General features: G+C 38.2%; 1 protein-coding gene across 2 annotated transcripts in view; it reads right to left on the reverse strand.

Moving 5' to 3' along the window:
* LOC120744982 (limbic system associated membrane protein) overlaps window positions 1-21,198 on the reverse strand; it is a 453,615-nt gene extending 432,417 nt beyond the window's left edge. Inside the window, exon 1 of one of the 2 annotated variants that reach the window (XM_040049584.1) lies at window positions 19,621-21,198. In XM_040049584.1, the coding sequence (XP_039905518.1) occupies window positions 19,621-19,684 (64 nt within the window). In that variant the 5' untranslated portion in view covers window positions 19,685-21,198. Of the gene's footprint in view, window positions 1-19,493; window positions 19,597-19,620 lie in introns of those variants that run through there. The other variant, XM_040049586.1, reaches the window with a different exon arrangement.
* Window positions 21,199-21,402: the final 204 nt, after the last annotated feature.

A 21,402-nucleotide genomic window follows, 5' to 3' on the forward strand; every position in this document is an offset into this window, starting at 1 on the left:
TAAAAAGAAAGTGTTTAAAAACCTTCTGTAAAAGTGAATTTTAATCTTTGTACTAGACAGATGGGGGATGTATGATAGGACCTGTGAAAGGGGGAAACAGATCGCTTTTTTTCTGTGTTGGCCAAGCCAAACAAACACTTAAAGAAAGAAAAAAAAATGCATTATGAAAGCTATGGCTTTAGCTGGGCAGAGTTGTAAACAGGCTGAATGTGTCATGTGAAATGCACTCTATGTGAACAAAAGTACAGGGGAAAAAACCCTATACTATAAGCTGCCTTACCACGGAAACCCATCCCATGAAGCTCCTGTTACACGTGATTTCTGCTGATGTTAATGCCAGAGAAGGTTTTGAACTCTGCAGTTATTGAGTCAGCTAATGACTTTTACACACTCAGTATTTGGCAGCTTCACTCTAACCTTACATGGTCTGTCACTTTGCAATAACACCTCTTATAGCTAATTGTGGAATATGAAGGAAAGAAGACATTTCATGAACAGGCTATGGATCTGTGAGACCACATGAAAGTGCCACGCACCGAGAACTCACCATCAGTGAGTCCTTTAGAACTGTCTTTAAAGATTATACTTTTATCTTTTTACTTGTCCAAAGACTCAATAAACGCTCCATTTAAAAAATAAATAAATAAAAAATTTTGTGATATATTTTATGTTTCAGGCTTTAACAGGTTAAAATATGACACTCTGGCTTTTACAATTAGGAGTCTAACATAAGCTGTAGCATTAAGAATAGTATGTAAAGTTGTTTAATATTTCACTTTAATGTCATTTCACTGTAATGACATGAGCAACATTATTAGATTCATCCTTCCATTAGCCATGCAAAATATGCACTTAAGTGTGTTGCAGTGCTTTAACATTAATTGGCTCCAGATTATAAATAGGTACTATTACTTTAGATCTCTCTTTATGAGTTATAACATATTTAAATTTAAAAAATGAATTTACTAGAACCAATCAGAGACAACCCTGTCCCACTTTTTTTAAAACTAAAACCCCCCCAACACACTTCTATTGATATGGAATGACATTAAGTTACACTACTTCAAGATACAGCAGAGTATGCATGTAAACAGTATGCGTGTTAACAGAGGGCACAGGTGAGGAGGTACCTAAGGAATCTGCTATAATCAAGACAACCCCTGGTGAGTAAGGACAGAATGATGGAAAATAAGATGCAGTTCAGCCAAATTAACATCAACACATCTCTTCACCTCATCATGTCAAATCACACACACTCATCAACACCCTCTGTGGGGTGGATCATATCATAATTTCTGTGTATCATCCATGTATTTTACCTGATAATTCTCACTGCTGGATAAGAAAAAAATAGGAATCGACTGTTTATGCTGTAGTTTGTACAGCAGTAATACAGTAGACAACAGTATAATCTCTGATATAATCAACAAAAGCTATAAGCATCACTAATAATGAGACCACAGAGTAATCATTTATCTCCCTGCTATTCCCACCTGGCAGGAATTACCAGCATTAAATCTGTTGTTATCACTTCAGACGCAAACATAAAAGCAAGGACACAAATGTTTAAGTGTCTTTCAGTGTGGCACGTGGCTCAATCTCAGGTTAGTCAGACACTGCAGAGTCCTGGAATAAGGTAAGTAAGTAGCACATCTGGGTTAAGCATCATCATTAACAGTAATAACATAAAGCTGCAAAGAGTAGAACAATTGCTCCAATAATGAGACAAATTGACAGAGTGTACAATGTAATGTAAAAATGTAACAAAGTAACTGTTACTACGAGAAGTTTAATCACCACAAACTGCAATATCAACCAGATTTATTAATCATTTAATTTTTGCAGTACATCATTTCAATTTTCAGATAAACACATATGAGATAAACAAATGCATCACTTCCAGATGAAATGCTGGAACGTGAAAGCCAGTCTGTGTCACACTCATCTGCCACTACAGGCAGGAATGCTGCTTTAGATATGTTCAGCTGCCTCCTTTGGTGCAATAATGAGTTCTACAGTTTCTTTGACACCAACAGATGTCCACATACATATACATACTGTGACCATAAGCAACGTTAATGTGATGAAGAGCAACCTGGAAATCGAACAGTGAGTTGAGACAAACCCTGAACACAGCAGCACATCAAAGATAAATCACAATTAAAGATTACAGATGCCAAGATTAATGAAAAGTTATAACATAAAAATAATTTAATAGATTAGTCATATTAAAAAAAAATAGTACTCGTCCAGCTTGTATCTGTTCTCTATGTTGGTGTTCAGTTAGATACAATAAATTGATAAGAACCGAGTCACCTTACAGTTCCAGGAGCTGCTCATCCATGGAAACGCATGCTGTAAAGCTGCTCACCCACAGATTTTTCACTAATGTTAATAACAGAAAGAACTGAACTGAAAGAATATATTTTGATCCCAAACACTCATATGCATCTCATAGCAGGCTCCTTTACTTTTTACTGTGAGCTGATAGGTTAGAAGTGTCTAAATCTTGTTGCCTCACTTAGTAAATCTGGCCTTTCAAGTAGCACATGCTCCCTTACAGACATTGTTAAGCAACAGTTAAACCTGCTTATTTGAATCATTCAATCAAACTTCATTTAGACTTCAAGTAATCCTTAATACTCTAATTTGCAATCAGCTCATCTTAATTGAGAACAAGCTAAGTCTCCATCTATTATAACATCAGCTTTTGAACATCCTTAGAATATAAACAACTCAAGAGAAACCAGCCTTGTATTTTCTTAGATAATATGAAGTGGATGAATTAGTAAACTCAACATCTTAACATATCCAAAAGGATCCCAAGTACAGTCATGTGAAAAAGAAAGTACACCCTCTTTTTCTCTAAAGAATTTCAACCAGATCGAGGTCTGAACTTTGACTGGGTTATTGCAACTTTTTTTCAGCCACTCTGTTGTGAATTATCTTCATCACGCGGCATAATTACAAGTATGTCACAAAACAAGGGTGATCTGCAGAGCTGTAGTAACTGCAGAGAAATAAAGTTGATCAGCCGTACCAAGAAGATATGGAAAACACTTGTTGAAGTTTCGCGAGCACTGTAGTTGTGATGCTTGCTGTGAGAGTCCTGAGAGAGTATATTGTATCTATAATAAAGTATAGAGAAGGTCAAAAGGAATTGCACTGTGTTAGTTGGAAGATGATAAAATAAGGTGGTGGTGAGGTGTGCAGTGGGAGTGATGATTGAGTGGAAGAGAGGAAGAGAACCTAAAGAGGTGCAGGTACGAGAAGAAGAGAAGAGAAAAGTCAGTAAAAGCATGACAGAATACATGTGTGAATAAGAAGAAAGCAGGTGAAGCTGGAAAAAGTAGAAGTAGGAGTTTAAATACCTGTAGTCAGCCATTCAAAGCAGTAGACCATACACAGGAGATGTGAAGAACTGAGAGCAGGGAGGATTGAACAGGTAGAGACGAGGATAGAAGAAAGAAGATAGAAGTCAGAGTGAAAGGGAATGCTTATAAAATGGAAGTGAGACCTGTTATGATGTATGCTGGAACCACCAACATTTTGATGAGTAGATGAGGCCATCTGCTTTACCTCCTGAGATACAGCCACCCAAAACAATGTCTTCTGCTTGACATCGTGCTAACACACGCCTTGATGCTTTATACCAGCAAACGGACAATTGTTCTGGTATTATAGAGGTGCTCATCAAGTAATCAAATACAAGTTTGATTAGCAGTACCTGGCTGCTACTTACACTTTTAATTTCTATAGAATTAGTACGGGTGTATTTAGTTTTACCACAAACTACTTCTGGATTTTGGATTAGTTGTTTTCTTAAAAAAAAACATAATGACACGGTATAATATGTTCTGTATGATCAATTTCATGTCTATTTGTATTTTTAACAAAATACACGGTTAATGCAAAAATAATGTACAGCGGTGGAAATCAACTCCAAACAATCATTAGAAACTCATTTACAAGAACTGTCAGTGGAGTCATGCTAATATGCACGTTATAAAGTGAATTTGAATTTACAAATAGATTTTTTTTAAAGTCCAGCAATTATTTATGGTAGTATAAATTATCCATGAATGGCTATGTAAAGTAGATGAGGAGATCAGATGGAAAAAAATGTGCATTATAAAAAGAGGGAAACCACTAAAGACACCCTGTGAAAGCAGACGTACATACATTTGGTTTTCAGCACAAAAAAAGCCTTCCTTCTCTCAGGCTGGATGGCTACACAGGGTTGCTCATGCGTCCTGTGCAGCATTTCAACCTTCTGAATTTTTTGAGGAACTAATGACAAATTGGAATCAAAGAAACAGAAGTCGGCTGTCAATCTCCATCCATCCCTTGTTCTTCTTCTCTACTTCAATGTGGACATGGGAAAGCAGCAAGACTGTCTGAGAGAGATCACCCTCTTTTAACAGCTGAGACATTGTTATCTGTGGGTAGAGCTGATAGCCTAAGATGAGCTGTTAGGCGATGTGAAAATGTTAACGATCTGCAACTGAGAGTCTGTTACAAAGCTAATGAATACCTGAGCTAATGAGTGTCTGAGGCTGTGCTCAGAGTTTCACCAAGCCCAAACGTGTGGCTTAAAGTGTCTGGCTAAAATCACATCAAGGCTATTTTGTGGTATTGTAAATACAAGACTCTGAAAATAAAATACACCCCCTGAAACTTAATCTTAGATTATGATTTTGTCTAATCTAAATGAAGGCTACCATTTAAATTCTTCAATACCTTTGTTGTCATTGCTAATGTCATTACTAATTTTGTTGCAGGACAGGGTCAAAATGATGCCCACTAGCTGTTGTAGAGGATTTAGAAAGTGTCTCGTGTTTGCGTATACCCCAAATTAATGCAAAATTACATGTGCAGAAAGCAATGTGCAAATTCATTGAATAGAATATTTTACTTTTTTTTTTTATTGTTTTATACTTATTCGTGCTTGATAATGCCTGAAGTCAAATACTGCTACTCCTACAGAGAAGTCAGGATTTAATCACAGCACAACAGCAGTTGCATTTTTTTTTTGTTCTCAGGTACGGGAATTTGGATTTTCACACAAAAAATAATCTTTTTTTTGCTTCTACTAGCAGCACGAAAAAAGAAACCTAATAAGTTACATTCTCCTTTTTCATGAAAATGTTTTATTTAAGTATCAATCTTGCAGAGGCTATTCATAATTCTGAAAATGTATAATGGATTTTCATATTATCTGTCTATAATTGCGCTCTAATTGTCTCTCCTGAAAAATGAAACCCAATCCTAATGAGACTTCCTTCCGTTTCTTTCTGACATGAATGTCATATTTTGTGAAAGCTCCACACCTGTTTCCCCCCGCTTGTCGTAAACAATGTGATAATGTTACAAATAATTAAATGTGTCCATTTTATTTACTGATGAACAGGATAAAGAAAAGCTAATTATCACTAATGTGGTTTGTGTCTTGTCAAAAAATTGCAAGACCATGTTTATGTAGAAAGAACCTTTAGGAAACTGGCTTATGTAAATTTACTGCAGCACGCAAGACGAACAAAGATGCCCACCTGTGTTGATATGGCCTACCACCACCAGTTTCTGAAGCCTATTCAGAACTGGAACAATGGAAATAATGAATCATATGCTTGCACGGGGTCATGTTGTTCAGAACTCTATGAGGTTTATCTTCACGGACATCTGGTAAATGAATCAGTTCAATTTGATTTAAATGTTATTTATATACCGACAAATCACAACAACAGCATTCTTCTCGAGGTGATAAATTATCCCAGTTAAACTTAAACTCTTCTGTTAGTCTTAACAGCTCTTAGACAGTATTAAACCTTAAGCATGCTTAATGGAAAAACTGATAAGTTGTCTGATTAAAGGCTCCTATGTGATCTAAGTGATATGAACTCACGTTTCATCCCAGAGCTGATTTTTTTTTATAGTAACTGCTGAGTAACTAGTATTAGATTCACCCTAATAGTAACAGTAGTATCACATATCTACAATGCAATTCTCCTTTTCTACGGTACTGCAGGTTCCTGCTCTTCTGCTTCACATAAGTGTGAATGTATATGTGTGACTCTGCATGCAGAGTGCTGCTCAACAGCATCATTAAGCTTCTTGACTGTATAAATCTAGTCTGTTATAACACCCACACATCATGTAGGATGGCTATAAAAGACGCCTTACCTCGCATGCAGCACGGAGTGACACACATCCATTTATTTCCTCTTCCTCAGTGTATGATCCTCTCTGCTGAAAGTATTTTCTCGTTTTTTCCTTTCCATCTACAAATTATGGTATTCGGCATCCTGACATGTGCTAAAATACTGGTTGAAAGCTAAGTGTGTTTTCAGACTTGCTTAGTGTTTTATCTGAATCTGTTTGTTCCAGTCATGTAGGTCCACTAACTATGCTCTCACTGTCATCCAGACTGAGCTACTGTAGAATCTCTGTTTGTCAGCCCAGTACGATTGGCATTACACCGCAGGCAAAATCCAATCGGGCATGTTTGGACAGAGGAAACGTCAGGATTGCAACTGAAACTAATCACTGCATTTGGCTTTGATCACAACAGCGTGTGCAGAGTGTCCAGCAGAATTTGCAGCAATTTTCACACAGACTTGTTCACAAATGTGACCAGTTTATGTCCAGCTCTTACTTCTGGGTTTTATAAGCCACTGTTAGGCATCATTAAGACCTGTTATTATGGTGCTACATATTCAACCAGATTTATTTCTTCGTTTTTGATTAACCAAATGTTTCATTTAAAAACAACTTTTGGCCTAAGTGATGTACTATAAAGCACGTTTCACGGAGCAGATTTTCTTTCTGTTAACACCTAAAATCCCACTCACAGATAATAGCTATCATGACTTTAGTTACTGAATCTCTTTGATAACATTTTTTAAAATCAAGTGCGCTCAGTGCGCTCTCTGCGAGAGAGGCATGTGATACATCATTTGTTTCTTCTGTTGAAAATGTGCTGATCAAGTGCCACCTACTTCAGTCAAGAGGAGCAGTTCAAGTATAACTATGAAGAAGAAAAAACATTACGGAAACATTGATGCTGAAAAAAGCACGAGAAATAATAGCAATTAAAAAATTCGTTGAAACTCAAAGTATATATCCTCAGTGCTTCTGATTATTTCTAAATTTGATGGCTGCACATTAGAGCTCTTGAAATTGAAATGGTATCCAGACAAAGTACATGTTTTGAGGATTTTTTCAGTAGGATGGTATAAGATTAACTGGTGGGCTGGAGGAAACTGCAAATCAGGACATTTTATGAGAAATAGAGAGTAGAAAAATGGTTTATAAAAGATTTAGTTTCAGGCTCATGTACAGCCCCATGCCCTAATACAGATATATGGCATCAAAAAAATCACATTAAACAGTTTAAAAATCGTTTTCCATTCACTCTGAAACGAGCAAAAAACTGACAAAACAATTAGATTTTAAATGGTTCACCAGTCCATTAATCTTGCCCAATGGTAGAACTGTCTGCACTCTGGTAAACTGCTTGAATCCATCAGCTGAACACAGTATTAGGGTTGTTTTCATGAAGAATATTAACCAGTTTGAAAGTAGGATTAATAGGAAATAAATGCATGTATATATTTAATGGGTAAACACTTAATTCAAGAATAATGCTATAAAAATCAGTACAGCTGTTTATTGTGAGGAACCAAAGAGATAACAGTCTCAGTAAAATGTTACAGTATTTTGGTAAAGTAGCCTATTTTTTAGCCCAAAATGTTTGCTGTTCATTAAATGTTGTATATTTCTATTTACTTTCAGAGCACTTTACTTTATTTTTCATTAATTAAATAAAGAATCGGCTAAATAAAATTTTTAATTGCCTTACACTGACAGATTCAGTTGAAGTCACCATAATGAAAGAATTAATAATTTTTAAATGATTTCTGACAGAGTAGTTTTGGATTCCTAGAAAACACAGCATGTTTATTTTATCAGATCTTACAAGATTTCATAACATCTTTAGCATTAGCAGTTAAACTGTAAATTACAGGCAGCAGGTGTGTGTAGGAAACATTGAAAACAAACACTGCTTCTGCTGGCAGTCTGTCATGTATAGAGGCAGGTTTTATTTATGCATGTGTAATATTGTAATATTGTGTTAGGTATTCACCAGATACATCAGTGTTACTGTTTTGTACATGAGTGTTAAACACATTCAGTACAACAATGCAGAAAAAACATTCTTGCTAAACGACCGGGACACATGCTGCACATAATGGATGGATTTTTGCTTTGTTGGGACCTCAATGTACATCAGAACTGCCTTATTAAACAGGCACGGTGGTGGCAGACCATTTATTTACAATGTGAAAATTAAATTTTGTTGTCAGAACACGGGCTAAAATGTTAGGATGATTTCTGAGTAGCCTACTAACATTACTATGAGGTATAACATTACTTAAATTGCGATTGTGTGAGCATTTATAATGTTAGGCAACAGTTTACAAGTTTCAAATAAAAAAAAAAAGGAAAATACTTTGCAAGTAGTTCGAAGTCAATTAATCTGAAACTATTTGCCCAATTCCTGATACGTGTGAACATTGGCATCCTTTAGATGCAGATGAACAGCTGAGACTCATGTCCAGGTGGTCAGGATTCAGCTTTTCATCTGCTTTTAAAGGACAAAGGTCTTTCGAGGATGCCAATGTTCACATTTTGGACAGAGAAAACAAATGGTTTGAAAGAGAAGTGAAAGAAGCCATCTATGTCCACTGTGAACAACCATCTTTGAACAGAAGTGGTGGCTTACGACACCAACTATCTGGCATCTATAATCCACTTTTGAGATCCCTTCCCAGACGCCTTAACGCTCACTCAGATCCTGGGCCATTTGACTTCAGGAAATCAGATGATAGGGTGGGGCTAGGTTTCACAATGAGCTCACCCGAAACCCTGGCTGATTGTGACCCACAACCGTTTTCACACCTTGGCTCGTGTGATTAGGTAGAGGATCAATAAGAGGTCCATGACCCTCTTGGGGACACTCCCATAGGGCTTAAAATCTGTGACTCTCCACCAATTGCTCTTAGAACTGAAGAAGCTTCTCGGATTAGAGGTGAAATGTCTTCAAGGAAACTTAAAGAAGTCCAGACGCTTTTCTTTCCAAGCTCCTTAGACCATCTACAGCTTGTTTTTTGAATTTGTAATGTTACAAGATCTCAATTCCGTGTGACTTTATGCCACAAAGAACTAGGGCGGTTCTGAAGGTAAAAAGGGGTCCAAGCCCATACAAGCCCATGACTTAATAAACCGTGTGGTGTCTGTATACACATCAAGTCCTTTCAGAGCTTACTCTTGTTTGATGAGTACTGATACGCAGTATCAGCATTGATTTGTATATAAATACAAATCAATGCTGTATTTGTTTGTATTTGTTGAATATGTGATGTCCATTTTCCTGAGCATTGGTTCCACAGGTTTAAAGTATGCCAGGATATGTTACTTCCTGTTAGTCTTTTTCAAAAACTCCAACCATGGCAGATATGTTATGTCAGAACTAGCAACCTCCTAGCAACAGTTGACTTACTTAAGGTCAGCTCATTTGATAGCTTTGTTAATGCAGATGAAACGAGATGAAATCATAATGTAACTTTGCACAAATGATCTAACACTAATCAAGTGCGTTCACCCAAATAAACAAAATACACAGGGTCGCAAACTATGAATCACACAAGCTACGCCACAGACCTGCAGGCATTCATAATTACATTTGACATTAAAAAGTACTTATTAGAGTGTACATGCAGTGAGGCAAGGAAAACAGAAGCTGCACTTTTTTGTTATCTATATATGTCATATACATGCAAGTGATTGATATGGTATGGGTGTTATAAATGGTTATAATAATAAAGAGATAAAATAATATAAATAATAAATAATAAATAAAGAGAATTCATGCTTGATGATTGCCTAAAGTCAAAGGGCTTTGATCACTGGAGTGATTATCTACTTTTTTACATCTCAAGAGACTTCATTGGAATTAGATATCACAACTAGTTTTGGCCACACAACAAGGCAAAAACAGACATTCCTTATCTTATTTTAATAGGACAGATAAAGTCCACTTTTAGACAGCAAATGGATCTTATCAATAAAGCAGTGACCAAAACACTTCTTTTTAAAAGTTGAGAAAATAATACTTTTCAAAAGATTTATTTCCCTTTTGAAATGATAGAAATTTGTTTTGGCTAGTTAGAGAGAAGATAACAGCTGAAGAGCCTGAAACTTTGTTTGAGTATATTATCTGGAAACCACCGACAGTCAGAGGAAGTGCAGCAATCTTCATCTTCGTCTCCAATGACAGATCCACTTCTCTCCCTGTAAACCGTCCATGAAGTCGTCTGCTGGCTAAGAAAACAAATGCGTGTTTGCATGATTCTAATGTCAGTGATTCCCAAGTCACAAAGCCTGGGCCACCAATGATGAAAATATGTCATAATCACTGAAGCACAACTTTTTGCAGCAAATTAAAACTCAGAGAGGAAGAAAATGGTTCTCCCAGCTGTAGACTAGAAAACCTAACAGACAAGATGACATATCAGTGACAGGTACTCTTCAGTGAAGCAAATTTGGGATTACAAGCACCAACGTGAAATCCACTAAACTCGTTTTGGTCACATCGTCAGTGATTTAAACAGTCTGTCTGATCTCTGTTCTTTCATTAAAAAATACAATGATGCTAAAGCATCATTAAAGCTCATGAAAGCCAAGAGCTTTGTTTCATACTGCCAAGGGAATAATGAATGAGCTCTTACTGCATTGTCTCACTTTATTAAACAGGACCACTTATAACTCCTCAGTTATCCTGTTTGCGGTTTTTGATAAATGCAGTATTTTTCAATTTAACTACTTAATATAGTGTAAATATAAACGAGAATCCATACACCGCGCTGGTGATGAATTATTACTCACATTTTAGCAGCTGGCCTTGTTAGAGGGAGACAGAGTAGGTGGAACACAAATCTACCTGAGTGATTAAAATTGATGCTCAGCAGAAGATAAATAAGGCTAAGACGAAACAAGATGGCGGATGTAGCAGGTGGTGGTGCAGACGTAGCTCCGACTTTTCAAACGGTCACAAGCAGTAAAACCAGAGATATATAAAACAACTGATGGAAGGGTAATTGTAGAGGATGAACTACTTAATTTCATTGCTGTAAAAAACTTTAAGTCAGGATGAAATTGTGTTGTTGGCCACGAACACATTTGAATCCGAGGGGATTGAAGCCTCCAAGAAAGTTTTGTTTGAGCTCTGCCCCACTACCTCACAGCGGTGCGTTGGATATAAAAGACAGCATAAAACTTTGGCTGCTTCAAGGACTGGGACAAGCACAGTGTCAGCTTTTTGTCCGGAGATGTTGCTATGTGGTCAAGATCGGGCTCCGACGACAGCCTCAGGTCGTAATATGGAAACTACAGCAACAACGGAGAATCCCGTTGAGACAGTGCTTTCTACATGCTCCCCACAATAGAGTAAAGTTGTGAAAAATGGCAAGTCTCGTCACAAGCTGGAGAAGGTTAATCCGGGTTCAGGAATACTGCTAGTAGCAGATGCATGCTGCTACTACTGGACACAATAAGAGGCCTGGACGTGTATCGATTATCGGCACTGGAGCTGTGAGTACAATCAGAACTGTGAAAACTAAATTGGTGAGCGTGTTTGCCACTAAATTTGCCCTGGATGTAGATGCAGAAACTCTTGCTCTCTATTTGAGAGAGAAACTCAAAAGAGATGTGACCTGTCAAAAAATTGCTAGTAAACGTAGCAGGTTCGGCTCTTTCAAGGTTACTGCTGAATGTAATGATGTGGGTGAAATGTAGAATCCTGAACTCTGGCCTGAAGGGGCTCTGGTCCGGCGTTTTTATGAACCTCGTAAGCCCGGTACGGTGGTGCCAAGCACAGTGGATCCAGCAGGGGAGATAACTGCGCCTTCTGGTACCAACGTATCAACATGAAGATGTCTATTCGGGTATTATCTTACAAATGTCATGGTCTACGTTTGGGACAGAGTGCAGGGGATAAAGCTCGACGGATTGTTGTGGACAGTCTGCTTGCAGATTGTGACATTTTATGCTTGCAAGAGACATGGTTGTCCAAACAGGACTTGGGAAAACTTAACTGTCTAAATGCAAGTTTTTTGGGAGTGGGGGAATCAACAACTGATCTCAGCACAGCTATAGTCAGAGGTAGAATACCTGGAGGGGTTGCTGTGGTTTGGGACAAACAAAATAGACCCTGTGATAAATCCCATTAGACTGAATGTAGACTGGTGTATTGGTATACAATATACACAGAATAATAGTAGTTTTATCATTCTTAATATTTATACTCCCTATGAATCTTGTCAAAATGAGCAAGAATACCTTAGTAGGCTGACTTTTATTAATGCATTTACTCAAGACAACAATACTTACAGCATATATGTTTTGGGTGTTTTTAATGCTGATCTCACAGACAGCAGTTCTCGGTAACCACTTAACCCACTTTTGTGAAGTTAACAATCTTATCCTGTCTACCAAAGTGTTACTGCCTGCAGATAGCTATACATACATAAGTGAAGCCTGGCATAGTACATCATGGCTGGACCACTGTATCTGTACAGCTGATGGACATGCAGCTTTAGCAAACATGACTATTAGGTATGAGGTAACTGTGTCAGGCCATATACCTTTTGGTTTTACTGTGAATGTGGAACAAATGCCAGCAACAACTGGAAATAATATTGCTAATATTGCTACCAGTGTAAAATTAGACTGGTCAGCATTTGGTGAAGATGATTTCTTAGCTTATCATAGTAATACCGATATACATCTGAACAACATTTCTTTGCCCAAAGAAGCTATTTTGTGCAAGGATGTCAACTGTAAGAATGCTGTGCATAAACATTTACTCTGCTCCATGTATGATGATATAGTGACTGCTCTGTATGAAAGTGGTACACTGCTTGATAAACAATATAAGCATAAGAGACCTACCATCAGACCTGGCTGGAAAGAACATGTATCCATGTTCCATGATGAAGCTCGCATAGCTTATAAATGCTGGGCCATGGCTGGAAGACCTAAACAAGGCCCAGAATTTGAACAGAAAAAATGTTCAAATGCCAGATATAAGTACGCTGTTCGCTTTATAACTAAAAATGAGCAAATGCTGAGAGCAGATTCTTTGGCCAGGAAAATGCTGTGTAATAATATGGCAGATTTTTGGAAAGAGGTGAAAGCTCTTAATAACTGTAAACCATCTCTACCATCAACTGTTGAAGGTGTTTCTGGGGCAGATAACATTGGAGCATTATGGAGGCATCATTACAGTGCGTAAATTAACTGTATAAAACGTGAACCATATGAAGACGATTCTGACATGAGCGATGAAACAATAAGTGTAAGGACACATGAAGTATATGAAGTCATTCATAGGTTATCTGATAATAAAGCTTCTGGTTTGGATCACATTACTGCAGAACAATTAAAACATGCTAGTTTAAGGCTAGCTCCTCTTCTAGTACTCTGTTTCACTGGGTTTATAATTCATGGCATACAACCAGACTCAATGCTGTGTATTTTACTGGTACCAGTTATGAAGGACAAAGCTGCAAAAGTGAGCTGTTTGGATAATTATAGGCCGATTGCACTCGCCAGTATTTTATCTAAGGTATTAGAAAGAATCTTGTTTGACAGAGTTAGTGTGTTCATCTCTTCTCTGGATAATCAGTTTGGCTTCAAACCAAAGCACGGCACTGACATGTGCATATATGCACTCAAGGAAATAGTCAGTTTGTATAGGGCTAAAAATTCATCTGTCCTCATGTTTTGTTCACTTCCAGTTAAAGTGGCTTTGTTTAAAGCGTATTGCACACTGCTATATACTGCCCCCTTGTGGTCATCCTACAAACAATGTAGCATGCAGAAGCTGCATGTTGCATATATATGTTGCAGGATACCTAGAAGGGGTAGTGCCATCCAGATGTTTGTAGCTGTGGGTGTTTGGACTTTTAAAGCACTTTTAAGAAAGTTAATGTTCAATTTTAGAGAACGACTGGATGGTTCGAGTAACAGTATAATTTTAGCACTCACAGTTCCCGTTACTCATCCAGTCTGAGAAAGCACTGGTTGAAGTGTTTGTGTATTTATTGATCTCTTTTAAGTAATTGTGTTTTATGTATATTATGGTTTTATATTTTTACAAATGCTTTATATATATATATATATATATATATATATATATATATATATATTAGGGGTGCAACGATACACAAAATTCACGGTTCGGTTCGGTTCGATACTTTGGTGTCACGGTTCGATATTTTTTCGATACAAAAAAATGTTCATGCATTTTTAATTTGTCATTTATTAAAATTATAAATATATATTTTAACTCAAAAGTACAGTTTTTAAATTTAACCCTAACCCTTGTGCGTGTTTTTTATTTTGACAGCGAATGCGCACCTGCGGACCACTTATGTGCAGCCCTGGTTATTTAGCTCGTCATATTGCAGCCACAGAAAGGAAGGAAGGGAAGAGAAAGATTTTGGTAGCCCGACTGAAAAAATCGCTAGCTCCGGGACGTCGGGCTAGCGATATTGCAAGCCCTGTATCTGATTGAGGAATCATTCATCTTTGGAAAAGAGAGTTTATTACAGAGAAATGGCTCTTTCCAAAATAAAAGCTATACTATCCGCTTCTTCTGGGCTATATTCTCAGCAGCATAAGGAGAATCATGTGCTAACAGCTGTCTAAATGACTCGGCTAAAGTTAGTAGCATGCTTGCTTTTTTTTGTCTGCTTCCACTTGTCTTTGCACTAGGATGATGTCGGCGTAAATGTGCAGTCATATTCGTTGTGTTCCCACTAGTGCTTTCAGGTTAATCTCGTTGAAATGACCTTAACGCCACAACACGGCAAATCTCCGTTAACGAGCTACCGCCGATCGCTCCGTGCATGGGGCTAGACGGCAAACACGTTAACGAGCTAACTGCGCTAACACACTAGTTCACACCAATGTAATTGAGCATTGCATGGCACATCCAACATACTGTTTTACTTTAGTCCATGACTCGCTTACCTTCAGGGTCATACGTCACATGAAAACCAAAATAATTCCAAACGCCAGATCTGAATGAGGTTCAATTTGCCTGTTGCAAGGAGAGCTTAACTTCTGTCTCGCTAGCTTGCCCTGCGCTCTTCCTTCTGACTATGCTGTCTGTGTTGAGCGCTCAGTGGATCTGCGCTCGACAGTGCAGCCTAGGCGGAGTAGTCGAACACAGATTCACTGAGCGCTCAACACAGACAGCATCCTCAGAAGGAAAATTGATAAAATAAATTACAAATGTTGTATTGCTCGATACATATGCGTACCGAACCGAAAGCACTGTATCGAACGGTTCAATATCGATACGAATATCGTTGCACCCCTAATATATATATATATATATATATATATATATATATATTTGTTTTAAGGTTTATACCTTGTGTTTTTTTTTGGGGGGGGGGGGGGTGTTGTGTGTTTTTTCTGTCTTGTTTTTATGGACATCAAGTCTGCTAATAAAGATTGATTGATTGATTGATTGATTGATTGATAAATATTTGTTAACTGAAGAAAGTAGCTGAGCTCATTACATAATTAAGGAAAAGGGCAAATATACACATAAAATTCAAAGTCTTTCCCAAAAGCCCACCCCACATTCATGCAAGTATATTATTTCATGAAATTTGTTTATCAGGCGGTCTGGTTCATTGGCTGCACTTTGAAAAGCCGGCAGCAAACAGTGTCAACATCCAAATCAATTGAAGTCACAGCAGATGACAGTTTTAAAGTAGCTTTGCAGAGAGATGGCTATCACTGCTCCCCTCAGAGGAAACAATGGCTCAGCCTGCAGTCAATGATTCTACTGTCTGTCATGTGCATGCAGCACTGGGAAAATAATTCCAGTAGAGGTCTAGATATAAACAAAGAAAGGATGGCTTTGGTCGCCAAGGTTTTTTTCAAAAAGCCACTAAGGGACAATAAGGAGCTCATGAGAGAATGAGAGAAATGTTGAAGGGGAGGGAAAGAGAAAAAAGAAAAACTTTGACAGCTTACTAACTCATAGTTTAATGTAAGAGATAGTGACAGGAATCCTAACTATAGATATTTTATCCTTTCTTTTTTTGCCTCTCACTCGTGCAGTTCAGGTTTTCAACAGGTAAAGTCATTATTTTCTAGGAGTTCGGAAAATACAATCCAAGTCCCCCCAAAAAGCTCAGACACTGTGCAAAATTTGAATAAAACCAGAATGCAGTGATTTACAAATCTTGTAAACCCATAATTAAAGAAAACTTAAATTGAATAATTGAACCTTTTTAAGAAAAATAGTTGTTTATTTTGACTTTGATGGTGGCAACACATTTCAAAAAAGTTGGGATGGGAGTTTTCTGCTGTAGAGAAATTAGAATTATCTTGCTGAAATATGCAAGAGCGTCACTGAAAAACATGTAATTGGAAATGGAGCATATGGTCCTGCTCCTCTTTAGTCTGGAGGATGTTGTATTCATGTTTTCCAAAAAGAATTAAACATTTCGATTCATCTGACCACAGAAGGATTTTCTAGTTCCCCTCAGTGCATTTTAAATGTGCTTTGGTCCAAAGCAAACGGCAGCATTTCTTGATCATGCTCCAATATGGCTTTTTCTTTGCGTGATAGACATTTGACCTGTATTTGTGGAATGCATGGCACACTGAGTTGTTTCTGAACATGTTCCCGAGCCCGTGGAATCAGGTATGGGTCAATGACAGAATCATGCCTCATTTTTAGTGCGGTGCCACCTGAGGGCCCAAAGATCACAGGCATCTAACATTAATTTTCATCCTTGTCCACTGGGCACAGAGATTTCTCCAATTTTAAATCTTTAAATCAATTTTAAATTCAAAATGAATTCATATTTTGCCCGAACTGCTATATTTTCTTTTTGGTTTTGGTCTGTCGCTGCTGTATAGTAGAGGCTAATGTCAAGCTGTATCCATAATACTGTGTTCATCATCTTCAGTATAGCGTAGTCCCATACGTGTGGCTGTAACCTGCGGCATAATCTTACCTACAGCATAGCTTACACTGTTGACCACATCGCGACCTGACTTGTACCCTCCTAAACATGTAACTACAAACTGTGGCAACCCACGCCACAGCTAGTGTGATTGGTCTGCATGAAAGTAATAGCAAAAATTATAACGCTTCAGTGAACAGAAAATACAATAGGCAGTGATTACATCTGGCTTCTTCACAATGCTAACATAATAGGCATAATTCTGCTAATGTAGACATATGCCAATTTTTATTCATAGCGCTGACAATCTTTCTGTAGACTGACTCAGTTCTGAAGACTTTTTTCTTCCCACAGTAAAAAGGGAACTGTTTTTCATTACTTATTAGTTGCAAACTTTTTAACCTCCTAGGACCTAGCGTCCACATATGTGGACATCACATTTTTGGTTATTTAGACCCAAATACTCAATTTTGCTCTACAAGGGCCTGATATCCACTTACAAAGACATTATACTGCTACTGTTCTATCGAAATTTTAAACGAATATCCTCATTTGTGGCTCTCATTTTTCTTAGAAGCAAAAATGGGTAAAAAAAAAAAAATCTGGTAATTATTTGTTTTTACATTCATCGGACCCTAATCAGCCCAAATATCAAAGAGAAATTAAAAATGCATGCCGTGGAAGAGTTCGGGTCTTAGGAGGTTAAAGATTCTGCAATTTTACAAGATTTTACTGCTATGTGCCTCAAGTCATCCACACAAACCCAGCAATACCCCTTGACGTCCCGTGTCAATGCTGTGATGAGTCAGAACATTTTTTGCAGGTGTACCGACACAATGTTAGCCAGGTGGTTTTTAGTACCGTCGCTGATCATTAAACATGCTCAGCATGTACCAAAATACTGCAAAAGCTCTAAAAGTGTAAGTATGTCATGCTGCAGTGGGCGGCACTCATCCATCAACCACTTTCTTACACCATCCATTTTTTTAACTGCTTATCCAAGTTTGAGTCTGGGTCACTTGACAAAAGTCAAATGATAAGGAGGGCTACACTCTGGGATGGACACATCAGTTTCAGTCTATCACAGGGCTGAGACACAGAGACAGGAAACCACACACTCTCACAGTCTACATATGGCCAATTCAGAAGTACGAGAATGTTTTTGGCCTGTGGAAGGAAACCAGAGTAACCAGAGGACACCCACACAAGCACACGGAGAACATGCACACACTGACACACAGAATTGTCAGTGAATGTTGTTTCATTTTAGAGGGGAATACAATGGTTTTAAAAGAAGTAGGTTGTTTGTTTATCCATATATACTTGCTTAAGTATGGATGGATGTTTCCATACTGTCTTCAAGCCAGGAAATCATTTTCTTCCATCAGTAGATCAATGAGTTAAGTGCTAACGCCCCTGAAATATAATACCAATCAACAATTCATAAGCTTTTTTTTGCTTGCTTTTGACTGACATGCACACATTCCTCAGCATCTGTGGTCCTGCCAAAAAAGAATTTGCTGTGGGTGAAGCTAATCTATGCACATAATTGGAAGGCAGCTTTGTAGGTGATGGAGGTCTTGGTTCTCTCAGTGGTGTTCATCCTTAACACTTCAGCACGTGCCTTGGTTTAAACAGAAACGTGTTAACTGCTCTTACTCACTGACTATCACCTTTTTATTCTTCTTCTTCTTATTATTATTATTATTATTATTATTATTCCAGCTGACTGTTAAGTATTTGATAATATTTTCTTACCTAAAAATGTTTTTCTCTTCAGTTCAGACTAAGCAGCTTCTGTCACCACTCTCTTCCTAAATTCCTTTAGTGCCGATCTGCTCACAGTCTGGAGAGCATCATTAGTTAAAGCCGGCATTTAATTGCTAAAATAGACAAGCGAGAAGACACGAAAACCAATCTCCCCTTTAACTGCAAACATACTATCATCTTTTACTCGTTTTCTACCACACACTGTTTTGTTTTTTCCCTTCCTCAACAGTCCACATGAATCACATATCCACAGTAATAGACTCATTGCCACGATGAATGCAGTGCCAAAAAGACTGCAAAGGATCATAAACGAATGATCCAAACTGATCTACAGTTGCGTCACTACAAAGCCGTGGGATAAAAAGATAACCACAACTGTTGAGCTGACAGTCCAGCACCCTCCACGTTTCTGCAATACTCTACTCCCCTGCTGAGGAGACTCAAGTGAAGCTGTCAGGGGTATCAGCCTCCAGTGCTGCTCTTTTCTGTGTCACAGGGCGCTACTGCGCGCTCACTGCTGTCAGCTCAGCTCCGAGACACTCACCACTAACTTTATTCAGACCAAACGGCGCTCTGCTGTAACAGTAAAAGTGAGAAGCTTCACCGCGAGGACTCCACACCTCTCTGCCCTGTCAGGTGTTTCACAGGAAGGGAAGTCTCTTCACATACCTTCATAACTCGATTCAGCACCGGACGGACAGACGCACATTAAATATCCACTGTTGATGTCATTTTCCTCTTAACTCCAGTGTTTCCTAGCGGGAAACCAAATGAAAAGAATAAAACGGTCCCTTGCCTTGAAATCCAAAGAGGAAAGCGACGCCGGCGATCCACGCGGTGTGTATCCAGAAGTAAGCCATGGTGTCCTTCACTCAGGTGCAAAAGCTCCGCGCTCCTCCAGATGAGGCTCCGTCTCCAGCGGTAAGTTTCCCGACGAGAAAGCGCTGCAGATGAAGCCGAGCGGAGGAAGAAATCCCAGCCTGAGCGGAGCTGATGAACAGGAGAGCCTGAGACCGTCACTGATTCTTCTGCTACCTTTGCGCGGACATTAGCGACCCCTACCGAGAATCTTCCATCTCACCCACGTTACAGTCACCCCGGTGGCTCTCACTTTGAGGCGGCACTACAGCTATGATCCAAATATTTTACAGGTATTCACAATTTTAGATATGAACTCAAAAAGAAGGATGTCCCGTATTCCATCCCTTTATACTCACATCTCTACATGTATTCGTACTGTATGGATTAAGGCTATCATGTGGCTTCATATGGTACAAAATATATATACACTATAAACAGATACGCAATATTAATACGAAATTTTATGTGACCGCCTGTACTGTAGTTGCAGCAGGCTGTTCCGAAATCTTTAAAGAGTACAGTAGTTTGTTTTTTTGTTTTTTGTTTTAAATGAGTTTGGTTCTTTTTTCTGGATGCAAAATAAGACCATGACTTTCATTCTGAAATCAGACAAGTCACAGCCACAAGGCAAAGAAGAAATTGCATCGCGTTGTTTGTAATTTCGCCTCTGTAAATCACAAAAACTGCCAACATGTGACTGAAGTACAACAAAACTATCCCACTGTGCTGACATTCAGATGCAAAGTTGCAACACTTAAGTCCAAATATATAAAGACCTCACTGCACTCAAAGCTTTTCATCAACTGACTTTTTTTCTAGACCAGTTCATTGTTTTATAAATGCAGAGAAATTAGCAAAACGGTTGTTTAATGTCACAGTATTAATTTGTGTCTTCGGTCTCTGACATCATGTACAAGACTCACTTGCTTGGAGCTCCGTGTTATTATTTGCACTTTTCTGCTCATTTTCACCTGTGACGCTTTCACCCACAGGACCTCATATCACTGTGGGATTGTGCTCAGAGAGTTTATTTACATTCCCCCACCTGTTTCCATCACTGTGTTCATTTATAGTTTGGAGTGCTTTTATGATAACACGCCAGCAGCAAAGGTTAGATGGTATCCTACCGAAGCGGCACATTGAAAAATATAACCCGCTGTCAGAGAAGTGAGTGCTGATTGTCAGACGGAAGATTCGTTTCATGTTCGAGTTCGTTTTAGAAAAAAAAATTAAAAATAAATAAATAATTGGCCAGATGGATGAAAAGTGTATTATGCTTTTATGCATTATTCACATCCACAGGATATCAGAGCTCTCTGTGCATGTGGATATCTACCTAAGGGTTTATGGACCTCTTCATATCTTCAGTGCTCCTCAAAGCCTCGAAACAGGCTCATAATACTAATCTTCAGTCAAAGCCTTAGTCCTTCACATGTGGTAATCACTGACCATCTCTCAGCTTTCTCTCAATGTGAATTACATAAAGATATGTATAAATCAAAACTGAAATATGTTGAATATTAAACACTTTTCTTTGTAATTATTAGCTTGGTTATTTCACATTAATTACTTTGCATGCTTCAAAGGAAAAAAAACCCCGGAATGTTGCCAACTCTGGAATAAGACACTGATGTCCTATGAATCCAGAAATGAGCTAAATGTAGCCGTTCTAATCAAACTAACTAATTCCGGGCGATTTCCCAGCTGTTACAGGGGC

This window comes from Simochromis diagramma, unplaced genomic scaffold, assembly GCF_900408965.1.
Source record: "Simochromis diagramma unplaced genomic scaffold, fSimDia1.1 OVJJ01000611.1, whole genome shotgun sequence".
Taxonomy (NCBI): Eukaryota; Metazoa; Chordata; class Actinopteri; order Cichliformes; family Cichlidae; genus Simochromis; species Simochromis diagramma.